Source organism: Globicephala melas, chromosome 13 (genome assembly GCF_963455315.2).
Source record: "Globicephala melas chromosome 13, mGloMel1.2, whole genome shotgun sequence".
Lineage (NCBI taxonomy): Eukaryota > Metazoa > Chordata > Mammalia > Artiodactyla > Delphinidae > Globicephala > Globicephala melas.
The window spans coordinates 82,007,548-82,023,821 of record NC_083326.1 but is presented as its reverse complement, the minus strand read 5'-3'; the positions used below and the strand labels follow the sequence as shown (position 1 = coordinate 82,023,821).

At 51.2% G+C, this 16,274-nt stretch overlaps 1 protein-coding gene across 2 annotated transcripts; it reads left to right on the top strand.

Moving 5' to 3' along the window:
- The first annotated feature begins 3,244 nt into the window (after positions 1 to 3,244).
- MORN3 (MORN repeat containing 3) lies at positions 3,245 to 15,637 on the top strand. Of its 2 annotated transcripts, none has more exons than XM_060311189.2 (6): positions 3,245 to 3,490; positions 5,793 to 6,047; positions 9,658 to 9,815; positions 11,332 to 11,491; positions 15,132 to 15,316; positions 15,554 to 15,637. In XM_060311189.2, the coding sequence occupies exons 2-6, from the start codon at positions 5,903 to 5,905 to the stop codon at positions 15,629 to 15,631; spliced, it is 726 nt and encodes a 241-aa protein (XP_060167172.1). In that variant the 5' UTR covers positions 3,245 to 3,490; positions 5,793 to 5,902; the 3' UTR covers positions 15,632 to 15,637. The 2 variants fall into 2 exon arrangements, with proteins under 2 accessions (XP_060167172.1, XP_030716114.1); XM_030860254.3 differs by having other exon boundaries at positions 3,246 to 3,490; positions 5,875 to 6,047.
- The last annotated feature ends 637 nt before the right edge of the window (positions 15,638 to 16,274 follow it).

Genomic DNA, 16,274 nt, shown 5'->3' with positions numbered 1-16,274 from the left:
AGTTATGCTACCAAATTCTGACTCCATAAGGAGAATAATCTCACAGATTTGTAACCTGCCCATCCAGATTGCCTGCCGAGGCAGATAAACGTTAACCTACCCCAGATTCTTCTCTAGGGGACAGTCCTTGCTTCCCCTGAGCCAGGGTTTGATTAGTGGTTGTAAAAGGGCTTCTTGGAGGGGTGAGACTGAGGCTTGAGGCTGTGTCTTAGCCTGGCCTTGGGAGAGAGAAAACTAGACCATTGAGGTGCCACTCAGCGGGTGGCAGGGCAGCTCTGGACAAAGCCACAGCACAGGGATAGTTTGCACCAGGATAGAACCTGCTGGAACAGCTGGCCAGGTACGTGAGTAGGAGAGGAGAATGCCTTGAGGAGAACCACAGCATCTGCGGCATGACTGGCCCTGGGCAGACTCCGGACCCTAGGTGAGCCAGTCATGAATTTGGGATTGGAATTTGGAAAGAGCCAATTAATTTCTGTGAGTGTTTGGAACCGAACGGAGGTGGAACCATGAGCATGAGAAAGCTGATTGGCAGAATGAGAAAGATGAAGGAGACATGGAGAGAGAGAGAGAGAGAGAGAGAATGGCTTTGCTGTTGGCAGCTTTCCAACACTCTTGTATCCTTAATAAATTTCCCTAATTAGATAGTGTGAGATGGTTCTCTACCTGCAACCAAAGGAACCTTGGATAAGGCATTAAGATACACTGTATAGAGGGGTGGGATAGGGAGGGTGGGAGGGAGGGAGACGCAAGAGGGAAGAGATATGGGAACATATGTATATGTATAACTGATTCACTTTGTTATAAAGCAGAAACTAACACACCATTGTAAAGCAATTATACCCCAATAAAGATGTTAAAAAAAAAAGGTACACTGTATAAGGTCTATGTCAATTACCTTCTAATGAGACAGAGAGACACCCAACAAATTAACTACAAATAATGTGATACATGTGGAAATTAGAGCAAAATTCCCATTCCAGTGGGAGTGAAGAGCAAAGCAGTGAAGGGGAGCCCACTGGTAATCAAAGAAAAGCCATCAGAACAAGACTTTTTTCTATGAGATGGGTAAAGAGCTTTAAAAATAATACTCAATGTGGGCAAAGGGTAAAGATGGGGGAAAAAACAGACACTCTTCTATTCTGTGTATGGAACTGATACAATCTTTCAGGAGGGCAATTTGGTGACATATATCAAGAGTTCAAAAATGCTCACACCCGGGCTTCCCTGGTGGCGCAGCGGTTGGGAGTCCGCCTGCCGATGCAGGCGTCACGGGTTCGCGCCCCGGTCCGGGAGGATCCCACATGCCGCGGAGCAGCGGGGCCCGTGAGCCATGGCCGCTGAGCCTGCGCGTCCGGAGTCGGTGCTCCGCAACGGGAGAGGCCACAGCAGTGAGAGGCCTGCGTACCGCAAAAAAAAAAAATTCTCACACCCTTTGACCCACAATTCTGTCTCTAGGAATCTTTCCTAAGGCAATAAGCTGCGATGCATAACCACATTTAAACGGAAGGACATTCGTCAGATCAACATTTATAATGGGGAACATAGGCAATAAATCTGATGCCCATCACCAAGAGACTGGTGAAGAAACTATCCAGGTGTTAAGATGATGTTCTTGAATGAATTTCATCATGGAAAACTGTGCCATTCTCTGGGTCCGTTGTGTTTCTTCTATGCTCACAAGTTGGCTCCAGTTTTGTAAAAAAGAAAAAATGTATATATAATATTTATATGATTTGTTAAGGAACTGCTTCCAGTAGAAACTGGCTAATAGATGGCGGGGGGGGGGGGCGGGGGGGCGGGGGGTAGTAAGTTAAAAAGCCAAGTGAGTGCAGCCTGATCCTGAGGGGAACTCTAGAGCAAAAATTATACCTTAACAAATATTCTGGGAATTCCCTGGCGGTCCAGTGGTTAGGGCTCCACGCCTCCACTGCAGGGGGCACGGGCTCAATGATCCTTGGTCAGGTTAGATCCCTGCAAACGGCCTGGCACAACAAAAAAAAAAATTTTTTTTTTTTGGCTTCAAAGAGACAGACAATAAATAAGGGGTGTGTGTGTGTGTGCGTGTAGTGCTACAGAGAACATGAAACAGGAATGAGGTTGGGAAAGAGGAAAACGTTTCAGAAAGTATATATGGAGATTCCAGTTTTATTTTATTTATTTATTTATTATATATTTTTTTATAAATTTATTTATTTTTGGCTGCGTTGGGTGTCCGTTGCTGCGTGCGGGCTTTTCACTACTTGCGGTGAGCGGTGGCCACTCTTCGATGCAGTGGCCTCTCATGTTGCGGAGCACAGGCCCTAGGCACGTGGGCCTCAGTAGTTGTGGCACGCAGGCTTCAGTAGTTGTGGCTCGCGGGCTCTAGAGCACAGGCTCAGTAGTTGTGGCGCACGGGCTTCGCTGCTCCGCGGCATGTGGGATCTTCCCGGACCAGGGCTCGAACCTGTGTCTCCTGCATTGGCAGGCGGATTCTCAACCACTGCGCCACCAGGGAAGCCCGGAGATTCCAATTTTAAATAGGGTGGTCCAGACAATCGTACTGAGGTGATTTGAATAAAGCCCTGGAGGGCAGGGCTTGATCCAGGCCGCTATTTGGAGGAAGAAATGGCCTGGCAGAGGGCACAGAAGAGGCAAAGGCCCTGAGGCAGGAACACGCCTAGCATTTTCCAGGAACCACAAGGAAGCAAGTGTGAGGCTAGAGCAGAGTGAGACTGGGCGCACAGAGTAGGGGACAAACTCAGAGAGGAAAGGGGAGGGAGGTGGGCAAATGACGCAGCGCTTTGAAGACACTGTAGGCACTGTGGCTTTTACTCTGAGTGGTGAGGGGAACCACTGTAGGGAAGTGAGCTGAGGAATGACTTGGGCCGACTTGTGTCTATGTAAATCATATGCATCTTCCGGTGTGTAGGGGCAGTATAGCTTCCCTCAGATTCTCAGAGGAGTCTAATAAACCATCACAAAACAAAGAACACGGGTAATGTTGGCTTTCCCTTTAATTTTGCCCCTCTGTCTTTGCAACAAGGCAGAAAAGCCTTTGACACTTTCCTGCCAGCATCGGGCTTGGTATTTGCTCCGGGGAAACCGGGACGGGAGGGAAGCGGGGGTGGGGAGGGCAGTAACCTCCCGTGGCACACCGTGGCCCAAGCTCCGCGGATATCAGGTCTCCCGGGCTCGCCCACCAGCCTTTGGCCACCAGGCCGGTGCACCAGCCAGTACTCGACCTCCGCAGGCCCGAAGACGTCCTTCCTCGTCGCGGGAGGATCTACAGCCTTCCCCACACGCGGCCCCGAGCTCACAGTCTCCGCAGGAAGGGGCGGGCCCTGCCGGCTGGCTTTGCTGGGGCCCCGCGTTGCCATAGGGACCCTGGCAGGGCTTGGGACGCCGGAACGCGCGCTGCGGTCGATTGAGGCTGGAGGCTGCGGGCGGCGACTCCACCGCTCTCGGCCCAGGACTCCAGATGCAGGATCCGCCCGGCAGGAGAGCGCAGGTGAGCCGGCGTAGGTGTGACGAGGCGCGGGCTAGCGACTGACCCCCGGCCGTCTGGGCCCTGCTCCTTCCACTTTCCATGGTGGTAATTATTGTTATTCAGTATCAAAACAACACGAGTAGAGTACGCGCACCGAGTGGCAAAGACTTCTTTCCCTTTTTTTTTTTTTTTTTTTTTTTGTGGCCACGCAGCTTGGCTTGCGGCCACGATCTAACTCGCGCCCTGGCAGTGAAAACGCCTAGTCCTATCCTAACCACTGGACCGCCAGGGAATTCCCCAAAGCTTTCTTTTCCTATCAGGAGCTCTATGTATTAAGACCACAACCTCCTCTAGGGTAGCATCTACGTTCCTGAAAGTGTGGGACAGAGGATGAGTTACACGGATGAAGCATTAAGTATCACCCAATGACATCGTAAGAAAGTTATTAGATTCTGGGTTCTCTTACGGTTCTGAGTAAACCAAGGAGAAAGTGTCAGTTTGGGGCTAATATGGCATTAACACCTTTCTGAACATTTGCTAATCTCAACTGTAAGCCCCAGTGTCTAGCTAAGACTCAAGTAATGTTTGCAAAATCTTCCTTGGATAAATGTATTGATGTTTTAAGCGAATTAACTTCAATGTAAAGATTAATCATAGTACACATGATACATGCAAATGGGAGAAAAAAGAAAAACATTAAATTTAGGACCTGAGACTGTTTCCCTCTGCCCAGTTTTCACCCTGGCTGTCTTCCTTGCCTGGAGTGACTTTCCCAATTCCTAGGCATGATTGTCAAAATACGTACTAGCCAGTACAGTTGGCCAGCTTAGTCAGAATCACTGAGGCCCCTGCTGTGGCCCTACAGGGAACTCCTTGATAAGCAGGGCCCAATGCAAAATGAAAATGTGAGGCAGTAGCTCATACAGTATTAAGAATTTCAAAACAGCGACAGAGCCGAGACCAAGTACACGCCCCTCTAAGGACCAGGCCCTGTGCAACTCTTCAGGTTGCACACTTGTGATGCTGGTCCTGGGTGGGTGGATGCTTGGGACACCAAGATCTCCTGAAACCTGCTCAGCCCTGAGGTCATTCTCATTGGTCAATACCTCTGCCTGGGAATTCCCTGGCAGTCCAGTGGTTAGGACTTCGTGCTTCCACTGCAGGGGGCCTGGGTTCTATCCCTGGCGGGGGAACTAAGATTCCGCAGGCCAACACGGTGCGGCAAACAAAAACAAAAACAAAAAAGACTTCTGCCTGCTGATGGTTAAATAGTTCACTCTAGTCCCCCACCCCCATCCCCTCATTCCCCCATCCCTCCACTCCTCCACCCCCATCCTTGGCTGCTAGCACTGCTTGAGTGTGTGTGTGTGTATTTCCCAACTATGGAGCAGGATAGATGGTACCTGCTGAGGGGAAACAGAGATCTCCAGATTTGGAGACCATCTTTGTCACCTTGCACAAGTCCCCTGGAGAGAAACACATAGACATGAATGTCTGCACTGGGGACATGAAGAGCATAGACGGGGGGCTCCCAGTCTGGGCAGAGACCCAAACCCCACCAGGCAGGGTGGGGAGGAGAGCCCTGGTCTGATGAAAAACACCTAACCAGGCAGACAGGAAGAGTACCTAGGCAGAGGGCAGAGGGCAGAGGGCAGAGGGTGATCAACCATCCTGGTGTGCCTGGGACTGTTCCAGCTTTAGCACTGAAAGTCCAATGTCCTAGGAAGCCCCTCAGTCCCGGGCAAACCGGTACAGGGGGTCTCCCAAGAGGCAGTCTCTTCAGTTGAGGGGCTCTCCTGACAGCTCACAAACCCCTGCCAAGCCAGCCCCTAGGCTTTTCTACCATCCCGTCCACCAGGCATAGGGGGCGGGACCCAGGGGGCTAAAATGTTGGGTGTTGAGCCAGTGGCGGTAGCGGGGGTGCCCCTGTGGGCTGTGTCATCACGGCTGTCTGCCAGCCCAGACAGAGTGGCCTGGCTAGGCCCCAACTCCCCAGAGTGGGTTGTAGTGTTCACGACTGAGGGCTCCAGGCCCCCATCCACGCTGGTTGGTCATACTGGTTATTAAATACGTGACTTTCACCCTCTCCCCCGGGGCAGCTTCTTGCTGATGTCATCACAAACCCCTCTGCCCTGTTGGTTTCCCTGGGTTCCCATCCCAAGCAATTGTGCCATCAGATCCCCCGCCCCAAGGGGCCCCTGGAGAGGCAAGGGAAGAGACAGCCTCCCAGGGGGGTCAGTCCAGCACAAAAGAAAACTCCTCAGGGGCTGCTCATCTGCCCTGGGGACTCAGAACACACGTGACGCGTTCCACTTGACCTCAGACAGGTGTCTCCCTGGGAAGCCCCAGGATCCCGGCATTACTTACGGCAAACTGAGCCCCTGATGTCCCTAACCCTTTGCCAGCACACCCTGGCCCACAGAAGCAGCCACCATGCCTATCTCCAAGTGCCCGCCAAAGTCGGAGCCCCTGTGGAAAGCATGGGACCGGAAGGCCCAGAAGAACGGACTGAGGCACCAGGTGTTCGCTGTCAATGGCGATCACTATGTGGGCAAGTGGAAGGATAACATGAAACACGGTAAGTGGGGGACCTTAGGGGGCTCAGGTGGTAGGTCTGGGCCATGGTGGGCAACCGGGGCCAAGGAAGCAGCTTGCATAGCTCACTGGGGATATAACATGTATCTCTGAGGAGTGAATGCTGACTTGGACCAACCAGGGGCCTCCTCCTGCTGGGGTTCTGGAACCCAACTCGGCCCTGGCTTCAGCTGAGCAAAGGGGCCAGTAGGGGACAGAGCAGTCTTTAGGCACCAGCCACAGCCTCAGCTGGGACTCTCAGGACACCAGCTCATTCTCTACCTCTGACACCTGGGCTAAGCATGGGGCTGGCTAGCAGGAGGAAAAGGTGGCCCCCAGAAAGCAGCTTGCAACTGGGATTCTGGTCTTCAAATTCAGCCCTTCAAACCAGTAGGGGGCGAGGGAGGACACCCGCTATCCCCCACCCCCTACCCCCCCCACCCCCTATACTTCCACCCCCCACCCCAAGTGGCTGGGGCTCTGACTTTAACTGGGCTGGGCTCAGTTTAACTAGCAGGAAGTACGGGGCTCTTTGTGATACAAACTAAGCCCTGAAAAAAAATAATAAGTTTTTATTCAAAAGAGGTGTTATGGCTTCTCAGTCCAGTCTTGCAATTCCAGATTCTCTGCTCTTAACCATTCTTCTCTCCTGCCTTCCTGCGTTAAGTGCTTGAGCCCATAGAGCTTGGTCAGAATCTCAGCTCCAGTAACTATGACCTTGAGAGATCTACTACAGTACTCCGAGCCCCAGTCTCCCCATTGTAAAATGGGAATAATACCTATCTGTTAAGAGATGACATCTATCAAGTATTTAGCCAAGAGTCTGTGCAGAAGGGAACTTCTGGAGTGTTCTCGGAGGGCTGACCATGGCAGGGATCACTACTTAGAGCTTCCTTGTCCAAGAAGGCCCCCAAAGTTGACCTCACCCAGTGTGTAACACAACACCCACCCTCAGCACTGACTTAAAGGCCAGGGTTTAAGCAGCTGCTTGGAGCTCTATGTGCGGTTAAAGATGTCTGCCTGCATGTTTCAATCCTTGTGGGCAGCCTGTGGTGTGGACAGAGCCCTGGACTTGGTGTCAGGACCCTGAAGTTCTGAGCCTGGCTCTATTACTGAGTAGCTGTGTGACTTTGGGTAAGTCATTTCCCATTCTCTGGACTTGGCTGCCCTACCTGTGATATGACCTTGTGGGCTGGTGTGGCCCTCTGAGTCCTCCCGTGTGAGCCCTGCCTCCCCTCAGACCCTGGAGGCATAGAGCTGATGGGGCTGGGGCTGCAGAAAGCAGATCTGTCAGAGAACCCAGGTCCAATGCCCCCTCTCTTGACTCACCTTTCGACCACGCTGAAGTGGGTTGCTGTAGTATAAGCAGGCTGGAAGCAGTCAAGAGAGCCGTCATTCAGGGCAAGGATAGGGTGGCCCCAGTGGTTACCCAGACCACTCACTCCACTAATACTCATTGTGCTCCTAGTCTGTGCCAGGCCCTATACCGGGCATCTGGAAGAATCCCAACACTCAGGGTCCTTCCAGTCTCACTGACAACCTGCACAGTAGGTAATGTTCCATTTTACAGATGAGGAAACTGGGGCTCAGAGAGAGGAAGTGACTTACTCAAGGCCACACAGCTAAAAGTGGTATCATCAGGATGTAAAGGGGACCAGAGAGAAGCCACGAAAGGAGCCATGAGAACATGTTTGAGCCGAGCCCAGAGGATGCAAATGATTAGCCAGGCAGGGGGGAGCATGTCTTCTAGATAGTGGAATCAGAGATGGGGGGGTGTTTTTCACTATTACCTCTTGTTCAAGGAACGGACTGGAAGCCAGTGGGCTGGAACACAGAGAAGGAGGTGAGAAAGGGGCAGGTTAAGAGGGCCAATCGTATAGCGCCTCTTAGGCCTTGGTAAGTTCTGCCTTCATCTGGGAGACAAACAGTCTCATTGGACCAACTTGGTCACATGCCCTTCACTGAACCAGTCACAGAGGCCTGGGTGGATAGAATACACTGATTGGCTAGGCTTGCCAGGAGGAGAAGTCAGCCCCATGCAAACCTGAAGGACTGAGAGGGAGGGCTGTGTCCCCAAAGGAAATAAACTAGAAGAAGAACAGATGTAAACAACCCTTCATCCCCTGCGATGTGACTGGACCCCACCTCAAGGGCAAAAATCATTGATATCATCTTTTCTATTTGCAGGCATTGTCCTAAGTGTTCTACATATATTAATGAATTTAGTGAACAGAACAACCCCATGAGATACTCTTATCCCCATTTTGCAGACGAGGAACCTGAGGCCCAGAGAGTTAAGTTACTTGCACTAGATCAAAAAGCTCACAGGGACAATGTTGGATTTGTTCCTGAGCTACCAAGGACCAAGACATGAGTTGGCGTGCATAGGTACTCCGCAAATATTGTATTCATCTCTTTGTTCAACAAATATTGGTCACCTACAACATGCCAGACACTGTTCTTCCGTGCTGGATATAGAGCAGTGAACAGAACAGACCAGTCTGTGCTCTTGTGGAGCGTACATTCTCCTGGAAGAGACAGACAATAGACAATAAATGATAAATAAGTGAATTATCTATTATGTTAAGAGCTGAGAAGTGATATCGAAAGAAACAGAACAGGGTAAGGGATTAAAAGAAGCTTATATGGAATAATTTTAAACGGGATGGTCAGGGTAGGCCTCATTGAGAAAATGAGATTTCAGCAAAGACTTGCAGGAGGTAGGGAGTGAGCAAATATAGAGGGAAGAGTTTTCCAGGCTAAAGGAGAAGCAGGTACAAAAGCCCTGAGGCGAAAGCATAACAGGTGGGTTCCAAGAACAGCATGGAAACCACAGTGGTTGGAGGGCAGAATGGAAAACGGGAGTGGAGGACACAGAGGGGTTGGAGTAGTAGGAGATGGGTCTCCATGTGTGTTCAGGAGAACTGAAGAGATAAGCAGAACATTTTCTAAAAATCCTGACCACCTGGTGTATCCATTCAGTATTATTAAAAGATGAAGCTTGGGACTTCCCTGGTGGCACAATGGTTAAGAATCCACCTGCCAATGCAGGGGACACGGGTTCAAGCCCTGGTCCAGGAAGATCCCACATGCCATGGAGCAACTAAGCCCATGCGCCACAACTACTGAGCCTGCGCACCACAACTACTGAGCCCGTGTGCTACAAGTACTGAAGCCTGCGCGCCTAGAGCCCGTGCTCCGCAACAAGAGAAGCCACTGCAATGAGAAGCCTGCACACCACAAGGAAGAGTAGCCCCCGTTCACCACAACTAGAGAAAGCCCGCCCGCAGCAACGAAGACCCAATGCAACCAAAAATAAATAAATAAAAATTAAAATTTAAGAAAAGACGAAGCTGAAACACTGAAGAGGCAGATTTCTACTTGGGGTCTGCTATGTCAGTTTGGCTTCAGGGCAAAGGGCTGTAGAAATAGAACTTTTGGGGGGTTTTCCTGGGTGTTGGGGGTCTGGAGACCGGGCACAGACCCTGACCCAGTTCTTGAGAATTGTCCAGTCTAGGGGCCCCTGAGGCCCAGCAGACACAGCACCTGCCTCCCGGCATCCCCAGCCCCATAAAGGCCATGTCTACCATGTTGGTTCATCTTTGTGTCCCTAGGGAAAGGAACACAGGTCTGGAGGAAGAACGGAGCCATCTATGAGGGGGACTGGAAATTTGGGAAGAGAGATGGCTATGGCACCCTCAGCCTTTCTGACCAAGAGACCGGAAATTACAGGAGAGTCTACTCAGGCTGGTGGAAAGGCGATAAGAAATGTGTGAGTGGTTCCCATCATGCCCTGGGGTGTGGGCCAGGCTGAAAGCAGGCTGTGTGTGTGTGTGGGGGGGGAGCAGTCAGAGAGGCCTGGGAGAAAAGGGTGGGGGGATCTAGGGGAGGAGAACAGGGTTGCTGTGTGGGTGGGAGAAGGAAGGGGTGGGGGAACATCAAGGCTTCTCAGAACAAAACCCAGGAAACAGGAAGCAAGAGGAGAGGGCCCAGGGAGGAGCCCATGAAACCCTGTGGCTACAAGAAGCCAGCCAGGCTGTGAGGGGCCAAAGTCTCCTCCCAACCTCCTCACTCATTTCCTGGCTTTCTTTTCCCCTGGCATCCCTTTCTGAGAACCCCCCTTCTGTTGGGACTGGATAAGAGGTGGCAGCGGGGGTTTGGAAGAGTGGGAGCAAGAAAGAAAGCAGAGGCCACACCCTTGGCCAAGAGAGGAAGGTCTTGAGGGATAGAAACCAGCCAGAGGCATGCCCCCAACCCATCAACACCTGAATCCTCACCATAGGTCATGGAGACAGATAATAATACAGTATTGCTATGGAACAACAGCTACCGTAACCCTGGAACATGATATATTGTAAACTCTCACATCAACAAAACAACATCATCATCATCATTATTATTCCCGTTTTACTGATGAGGAAACAAGCTCAGAAAGGCGCAGAAGGTGAAGTGCCTTTCTTGGGGTCACACCACTGGCAAGTTGTAGAGCCCAGCATTTCATGATCTCTACTCTCAAAATGTTTATTGGCCAGTGGGGATAAAGCTCCCAAAATAAATATTTTACATATAATATGGTGCTAGGATAGAGGTTTTTACAGAAAGTCCAGAGGCAGTTCATTGAGAATTCAGGGCAGGCTTCCTGTAGAAGGTGACACCGTAAGATGCAAGGAGTTAGGGAGTAAAAAAGGAGAAGAGGAAATACCAAAAGGAAGGATATAATAAACAGCAAGGTGTGTCTGCCCACAGGGGTGGGAGTGAGGCCTTGAAGGTTATGTAGGGGATGAGGATGTTGAAGAGTAGACTTGGGCTGCATAACCCAACCTCTTCAGGTGTGATCTGCGGGGAGTTTGTGGTGATTCTCTGCGGCTGCATGATAAGTGATTATGTCCATTTTTCTGGGGAGAAAGTCCGTAGCTTTGATCTGATTGTCAGGCATCTGCGACTTTTAATAGGATCAAATCAGAGTTGAGGAGACGGGGCAAATGTGATCGGATAGACAACGTAAAGATCTCCTAGGAGCTGTATGGCAGATGCATGGGGTCAGGGAAGAACGGGAGAGTGGAGGAGGTAGACCAGTGAGAAGGGATGAAATGATGGTGGGCTGCAGGAAGGCATAGAGGAGAATGGACGGCCTGGGAGATTTTTCGATACACGACCGTCAGCTTGGATGTAGGGCTGGGGGAGGAAGCAGGGGAGAAGCCCAGGTGTGTGGCTTGGGTGCCAGGGAGGATGGTGGGAGTTCCTAGTGGTGTGGGACGTCGTGAACAAGGACACCTTCGTGCTTTCAGGGCTATGGGATCCAGTTTTTCGGACCCAAGGAGTATTACGAGGGTGACTGGTGTGGCAACCAGCGCAGCGGTTGGGGCCGCATGTACTACAGCAACGGAGACATCTACGAGGGCCAGTGGTGCAAGGACAAGCCGGAAGGGGAGGGCATGTTACGCCTGAGTGAGTGCTTAGCCCCACCCCAAATGGCCTGTGGATCACGCCCACCCGGCCACGCCCTCAAGTCACATTCCTCTGGGCCCCTCATGGCCACGACCCATCAGGCCAAGTCCCCGCATAGACCTGTCCCGACTGGGTTAAGCTGAATGACAGGACCCGGTCCTTGCCCTCAGGAAGTTTATACTCTAAAAGGGGAGCCTAACAATAAATATAAACAATTAAGACATTGTCTTATGGTCGTAATAATCATAGCCTACACTTATACAGCCCTGAGCTCATTTAATCCACAATGCAATCCTATAAGATAGGTGCTCTTACACCGCACTTTACAAATGAACAAAGGCACAGAGAGGTTAAGTCATTTGCTCAAGGTTACGCAGTCTGTTCTGAGGTCGGAAGTGCTAAGGAATTGCCCTTGAAAACAGGAAGACGTGTTGGAGAATGACAAAGGAGTTGGGGTCAGGGCTGTTTAGATTGGCTTCTGGTCAGAGACCGCCTCCCTGAAGAGGTGTTGTTTGAATGGAGAATGGAAGGAGGAGAAGGAAGCGGGATATGTATTGCGCTGGGGAAGAACATTCCCAGGCAGAGGAAAGAGTTCTGAGAAGCTCGCATTTGTATCAGGACTTAATCCATTCTCTACAAAGCAAACAGAGCCAACTTTTCATAAATTGGACCTTGTCACTGCCTTGCTTTCAACCTTTCCATAGCTCCCTATTGCCCTCAGACTCCGTTCAGAGGCCTGACTGGTCTGTGGGGCCCAGCATGATCTGGCCCTGCTCACCACTCCAGTTTCACCTCCCCTCTTCCCCTGGACTCCCTTCTTTTTGGCCATACTAACTTTCTTTCAATTGCTCCCACTTTCTGCCTCATGGCCCTTGCACTGCTGTTCCCTCTTCCTGGAATAGAAAGAAGATTCCCACAGGGACTTCCCTGGGGGTCCAGTAGCTAAGACTCCACGCTCCCAATGCAGGGGGCCTGGGTTTGATCCCTGGTCAGGGAACTAGATCCCACATGCTGCAAGTAAGAGTTCACATGCCACGACTAAAAAAAAAAAAAAAAAAATTCCCGCATGCTGCAACTAAAACATCCTGCATGCCGCAAGGAAGATCCCGCAGGCAGCAACAAAGATCCCATGTGACACAACTAAGACCTGGTGCAGCCAAATAAATAAATATTAAAAAAAAAAGAAGATTCCCCCAGATCTTTGCATTTGTACGTTCCACCTAAAGCACATTCTTCTCAGCACTTGCTTCCTTTCCTTCTTAGAACTAGGTGTATAATCTTGGGCGAACTACTTTGCATCTCTGTGCCTCAGTTTCCTCTCCTGTAAAATGGGAATAATGGCAGTACCCACTTCATAGGGCTATGGGGAGGATTAGATGAGGGAGTCTGTGTAAAGTGCTTAGAACAGGGCCTAGCACGTAGTAGGCTGTCGATAAAGCTAGTATCATTGCCCCTCCAGACTGTGAGCCTGCAGAAGGACTGGGAATGTGTCTGTTTTGTTCCCCACTGTTTCCCCAGTGCCTGCCATGTAGTAAGTAGGTACTCTTGGTGAGGACACAAACCAGAGCCCAGTCTCCTGAAAACTCAAGATTCCAACTTCCAAAGAGATTTTTTTTTTTTTTTTTTTTTGGCTGTGTTGGGTTTTCGTTGCTGCGAGCAGGCTTTCTCTGGTTGCGGCGAGCAGGGTCTACTTGCAGTGCATGGGCTTCTTATTGCAGTGGCTTCTCTTTTGCAGAGCACAGGCTCTAAGCACGCAGGCTTCAGTAGTTGTGGTGCGCAGGCTCAGTAGCTGTGGCACATGGGCTCCATGGCATGTGGGATCTTCCCAGACCAGGGCTCGAACCCGTGTCCCCTGCACTGGCAGGCGGATTCTTAACCACTGTGCCACCAGGGAAGTCCCTCCAAAGAGATTTGACTAAACCAAGGCATTGGGCAGCTGGGAGGGTTAAGGGTAGCCACTCTGTCATTCTCAATCCCCCGTGCATCCGCCTCCGTGCCTGATTTCAGTGTGCATCTCCTAGTAGTAATAGCTTGCTTTCAGTGAGCACCTTCTGTGGCCCGCACAGTGAAGGAGCTCTAAGTGCACCGTTTCTAAGGCTTGGACTCTGGAGCCGGCCAGCCTGGGTTCAAATTCTAGCTCAAGCTCTTACTAGTTGTGGGAACTTGGGCAATTAATTTCTTTACACTCTCTCTGCTTCATTTTTCTCAACTGTAAAGTAAGGAAAAAATAAAGCTTAACTAGAGTTATTGTGAAGGTTAAATGAGGTTTATATTTGTAAAACGCTTAGCATGACACGGAATAGTAAGTGCTCAGAATCAGTACATCCTTGTATGAGCTCAGCAAACTATTGGCCAAATCCAGCCCAACACGTGTTTTGTAAATAAAGTTTTATTGGCACACAGATGTGCTCGTTCAGTTATGTATCGTCCACAGGCTGCTTTTTTAAAAAAAATTAATTTATTAACTTTATTTTTGGCTGCGTTGGGTCTTTTTAAATATAAATTTATTTTTTTTAATTTAATTTTGGCTGCGTTGGGTCCTTGTTGCTGCACGCAGGCTTTCTCCAGCTGCGGCGAGCGGGGGCTACTCCCTGTTGCAGTGCGCGGGCTTCTCATTGCGGTGGCCTCTCTTGTTGTGGAGCACGGGCTCTAGGCACGTGGGCGCGTGGGCTCTAGAGCGCAGGCTCAGTAGTTGTGGCGCACGGGCTTAGTCACTCCGCGGCATGTGGGATCCTCCCGGACCAGGGCTCCAATCCGTGTCCCCTGCACTGGCAGGCGGATTCCCAACCACTGTGCCACGAGGGAAGTCCCCACGGGCTGCTTTTGTGCTGCAATGGCAGAGTTGACCATGTGCAGCAGAGACCCTATGGCCCGCGATGCCGAAAACACTATCTGCCCCTTTGCAGAAAAAGTTTGCTGACCTCTGACCTAGAGTTCATCCAATACTCTTCTAAGTCCTGTCTGTGTATGGACTCATTTAATCTTCAGAATAATTTTATGAGTGAGGAGCTATTCTTGTCCCTGTTTTACAAATGAGGAAATGAGACAAAATGGTTCAGTGACTTGCTCAAGGTCACACGGCTGGTAAGTGTCTGAGCTGAGACATGTTGGCTTTATTATTATTATTTTTACACCACCACCACCGAGATCCAGTGGGAAGTGGAATTGATTCCCGATTAAGAGCCGGGGCTCCTGATATGAACAGGATTTGGTTTGAAACCCTGCCTCTGCCACTTCCTAGTTCTGTGACCTTGTGCAAATCAGTCAAATTCCTGGAGCTTTTCAAGTTCCATGTATAAAATGGAATCCTTCATCCTTCACAGAACTGTTTTTGTGAGACGTGAGGTCAGAAACAGCATGGAACCAGGCACAGAGTAAGTGCAGGAAGAACATTGCCTGTCAGTATTATTCGCTATATTTTTTACAGCTAGGAAACTATGGTGCTCATCTAAGTTCCGGGAGGTAGTGGAGGTGAGATGTGAACCAGGTCTGAAACCGGAAGTCGCTCACACCCCAGGGCTCTATGGCTTTCTGGTGGGCATGATGTCTGGCCCGGCAGTGGCAAGGGTCCAGCCCGGGTATATGTAGTCTGGCCTGGTTCTGTGGGCCAAGACCCCTGACTCCCTGTTCTTTCCCCCAGAGAACGGGAACCGCTACGAAGGCAACTGGCAGAGAGGCATGAAGAATGGGTGGGGGCGCTTCTTCCACCTGGACCATGGTCAGCTGTTCGAAGGCCTCTGGGTCGACAACATAGCCAAGTGTGGCACAATGATTGACTGTGGCCGTGATGAGGCCCCCAAGCCCACCCAGTTCCCCATTCCTGAGGTGGGAAGCTCTCCCGGATCCTGGGGCCACATGCAGCCCAGGGAGAGACAAAACAGCACCCACAGCCACACCCAGCCTGTCCAAGCCCAGCCCGGCCAGGAAACAGACACGGTTTTGTTTTCAGTCAGGGCGACCCCAGGGAGGCTGGCAGTACCCCCCCAAAGCAGGGAGCGCCCCGAAGGCTGGCAGCCTGGGCCTTCCATGCTCCCCAAACCAACCCCTGCTGCTTCCCTCCAGGTCAAAATTCTAGATCCTGACGACGTGTTGGCGGAAGCTTTGGCCACGTTCAAGAAGACACAGGAAGAAGGAGATTGATGCCAGGTGAGAGGCGGGCACACCTGCCACCCTCTGATGTGGTCTGGGTAGCTCCTGGGGTCTCCTCTGGCCTAGGGTCTCAGGGGCTTGACCAGAGAGGGTGGGTTTCTTGCCTCCCGCAGTCCTGCTGGTCGTTTTTGCTTCCTCCCCTTCAAAACTCTTTTCCCTGCAGAAGTCCTGCCAAATCCTCCCGTTTGCACCCTGGGCTTAATCGGATTGGAGTCAGGTGGTCTGCTCGCCCTGGAGGGCCCTGGGCCTCCACTTGCCTATCTGTCTTGTGGGCCCTTGTTTAGTGCTACCCCTCCTGGTGTTGGTAATAAGTGGGGTCGAGGGGAGAGCATTGATACAGCATCTTGGAGACACCAGCCCCGCCCACCCCACCCACCTTGCCCCTGCAGAAAGAACACCCGCGCTTCAGGAGGAATTCAAACCGGAGTCACCCAACTGCTTGGACCGGTGCGGCTCCCACTGGTAGAGCAAAGGGGGACTTGGGCACACACTCGGCACCCTCCGAAGGCACCTTGCTCCTCCCAGCACTGGATCATTCCTGACCAGTAGGAGGCCAGTGCTCCTCTCCCCTGCTGGCCTTGGGGACGCCTTTATTCTTGGACCCCATCCCTGAGCACCCCAGAATAAAGGAGAG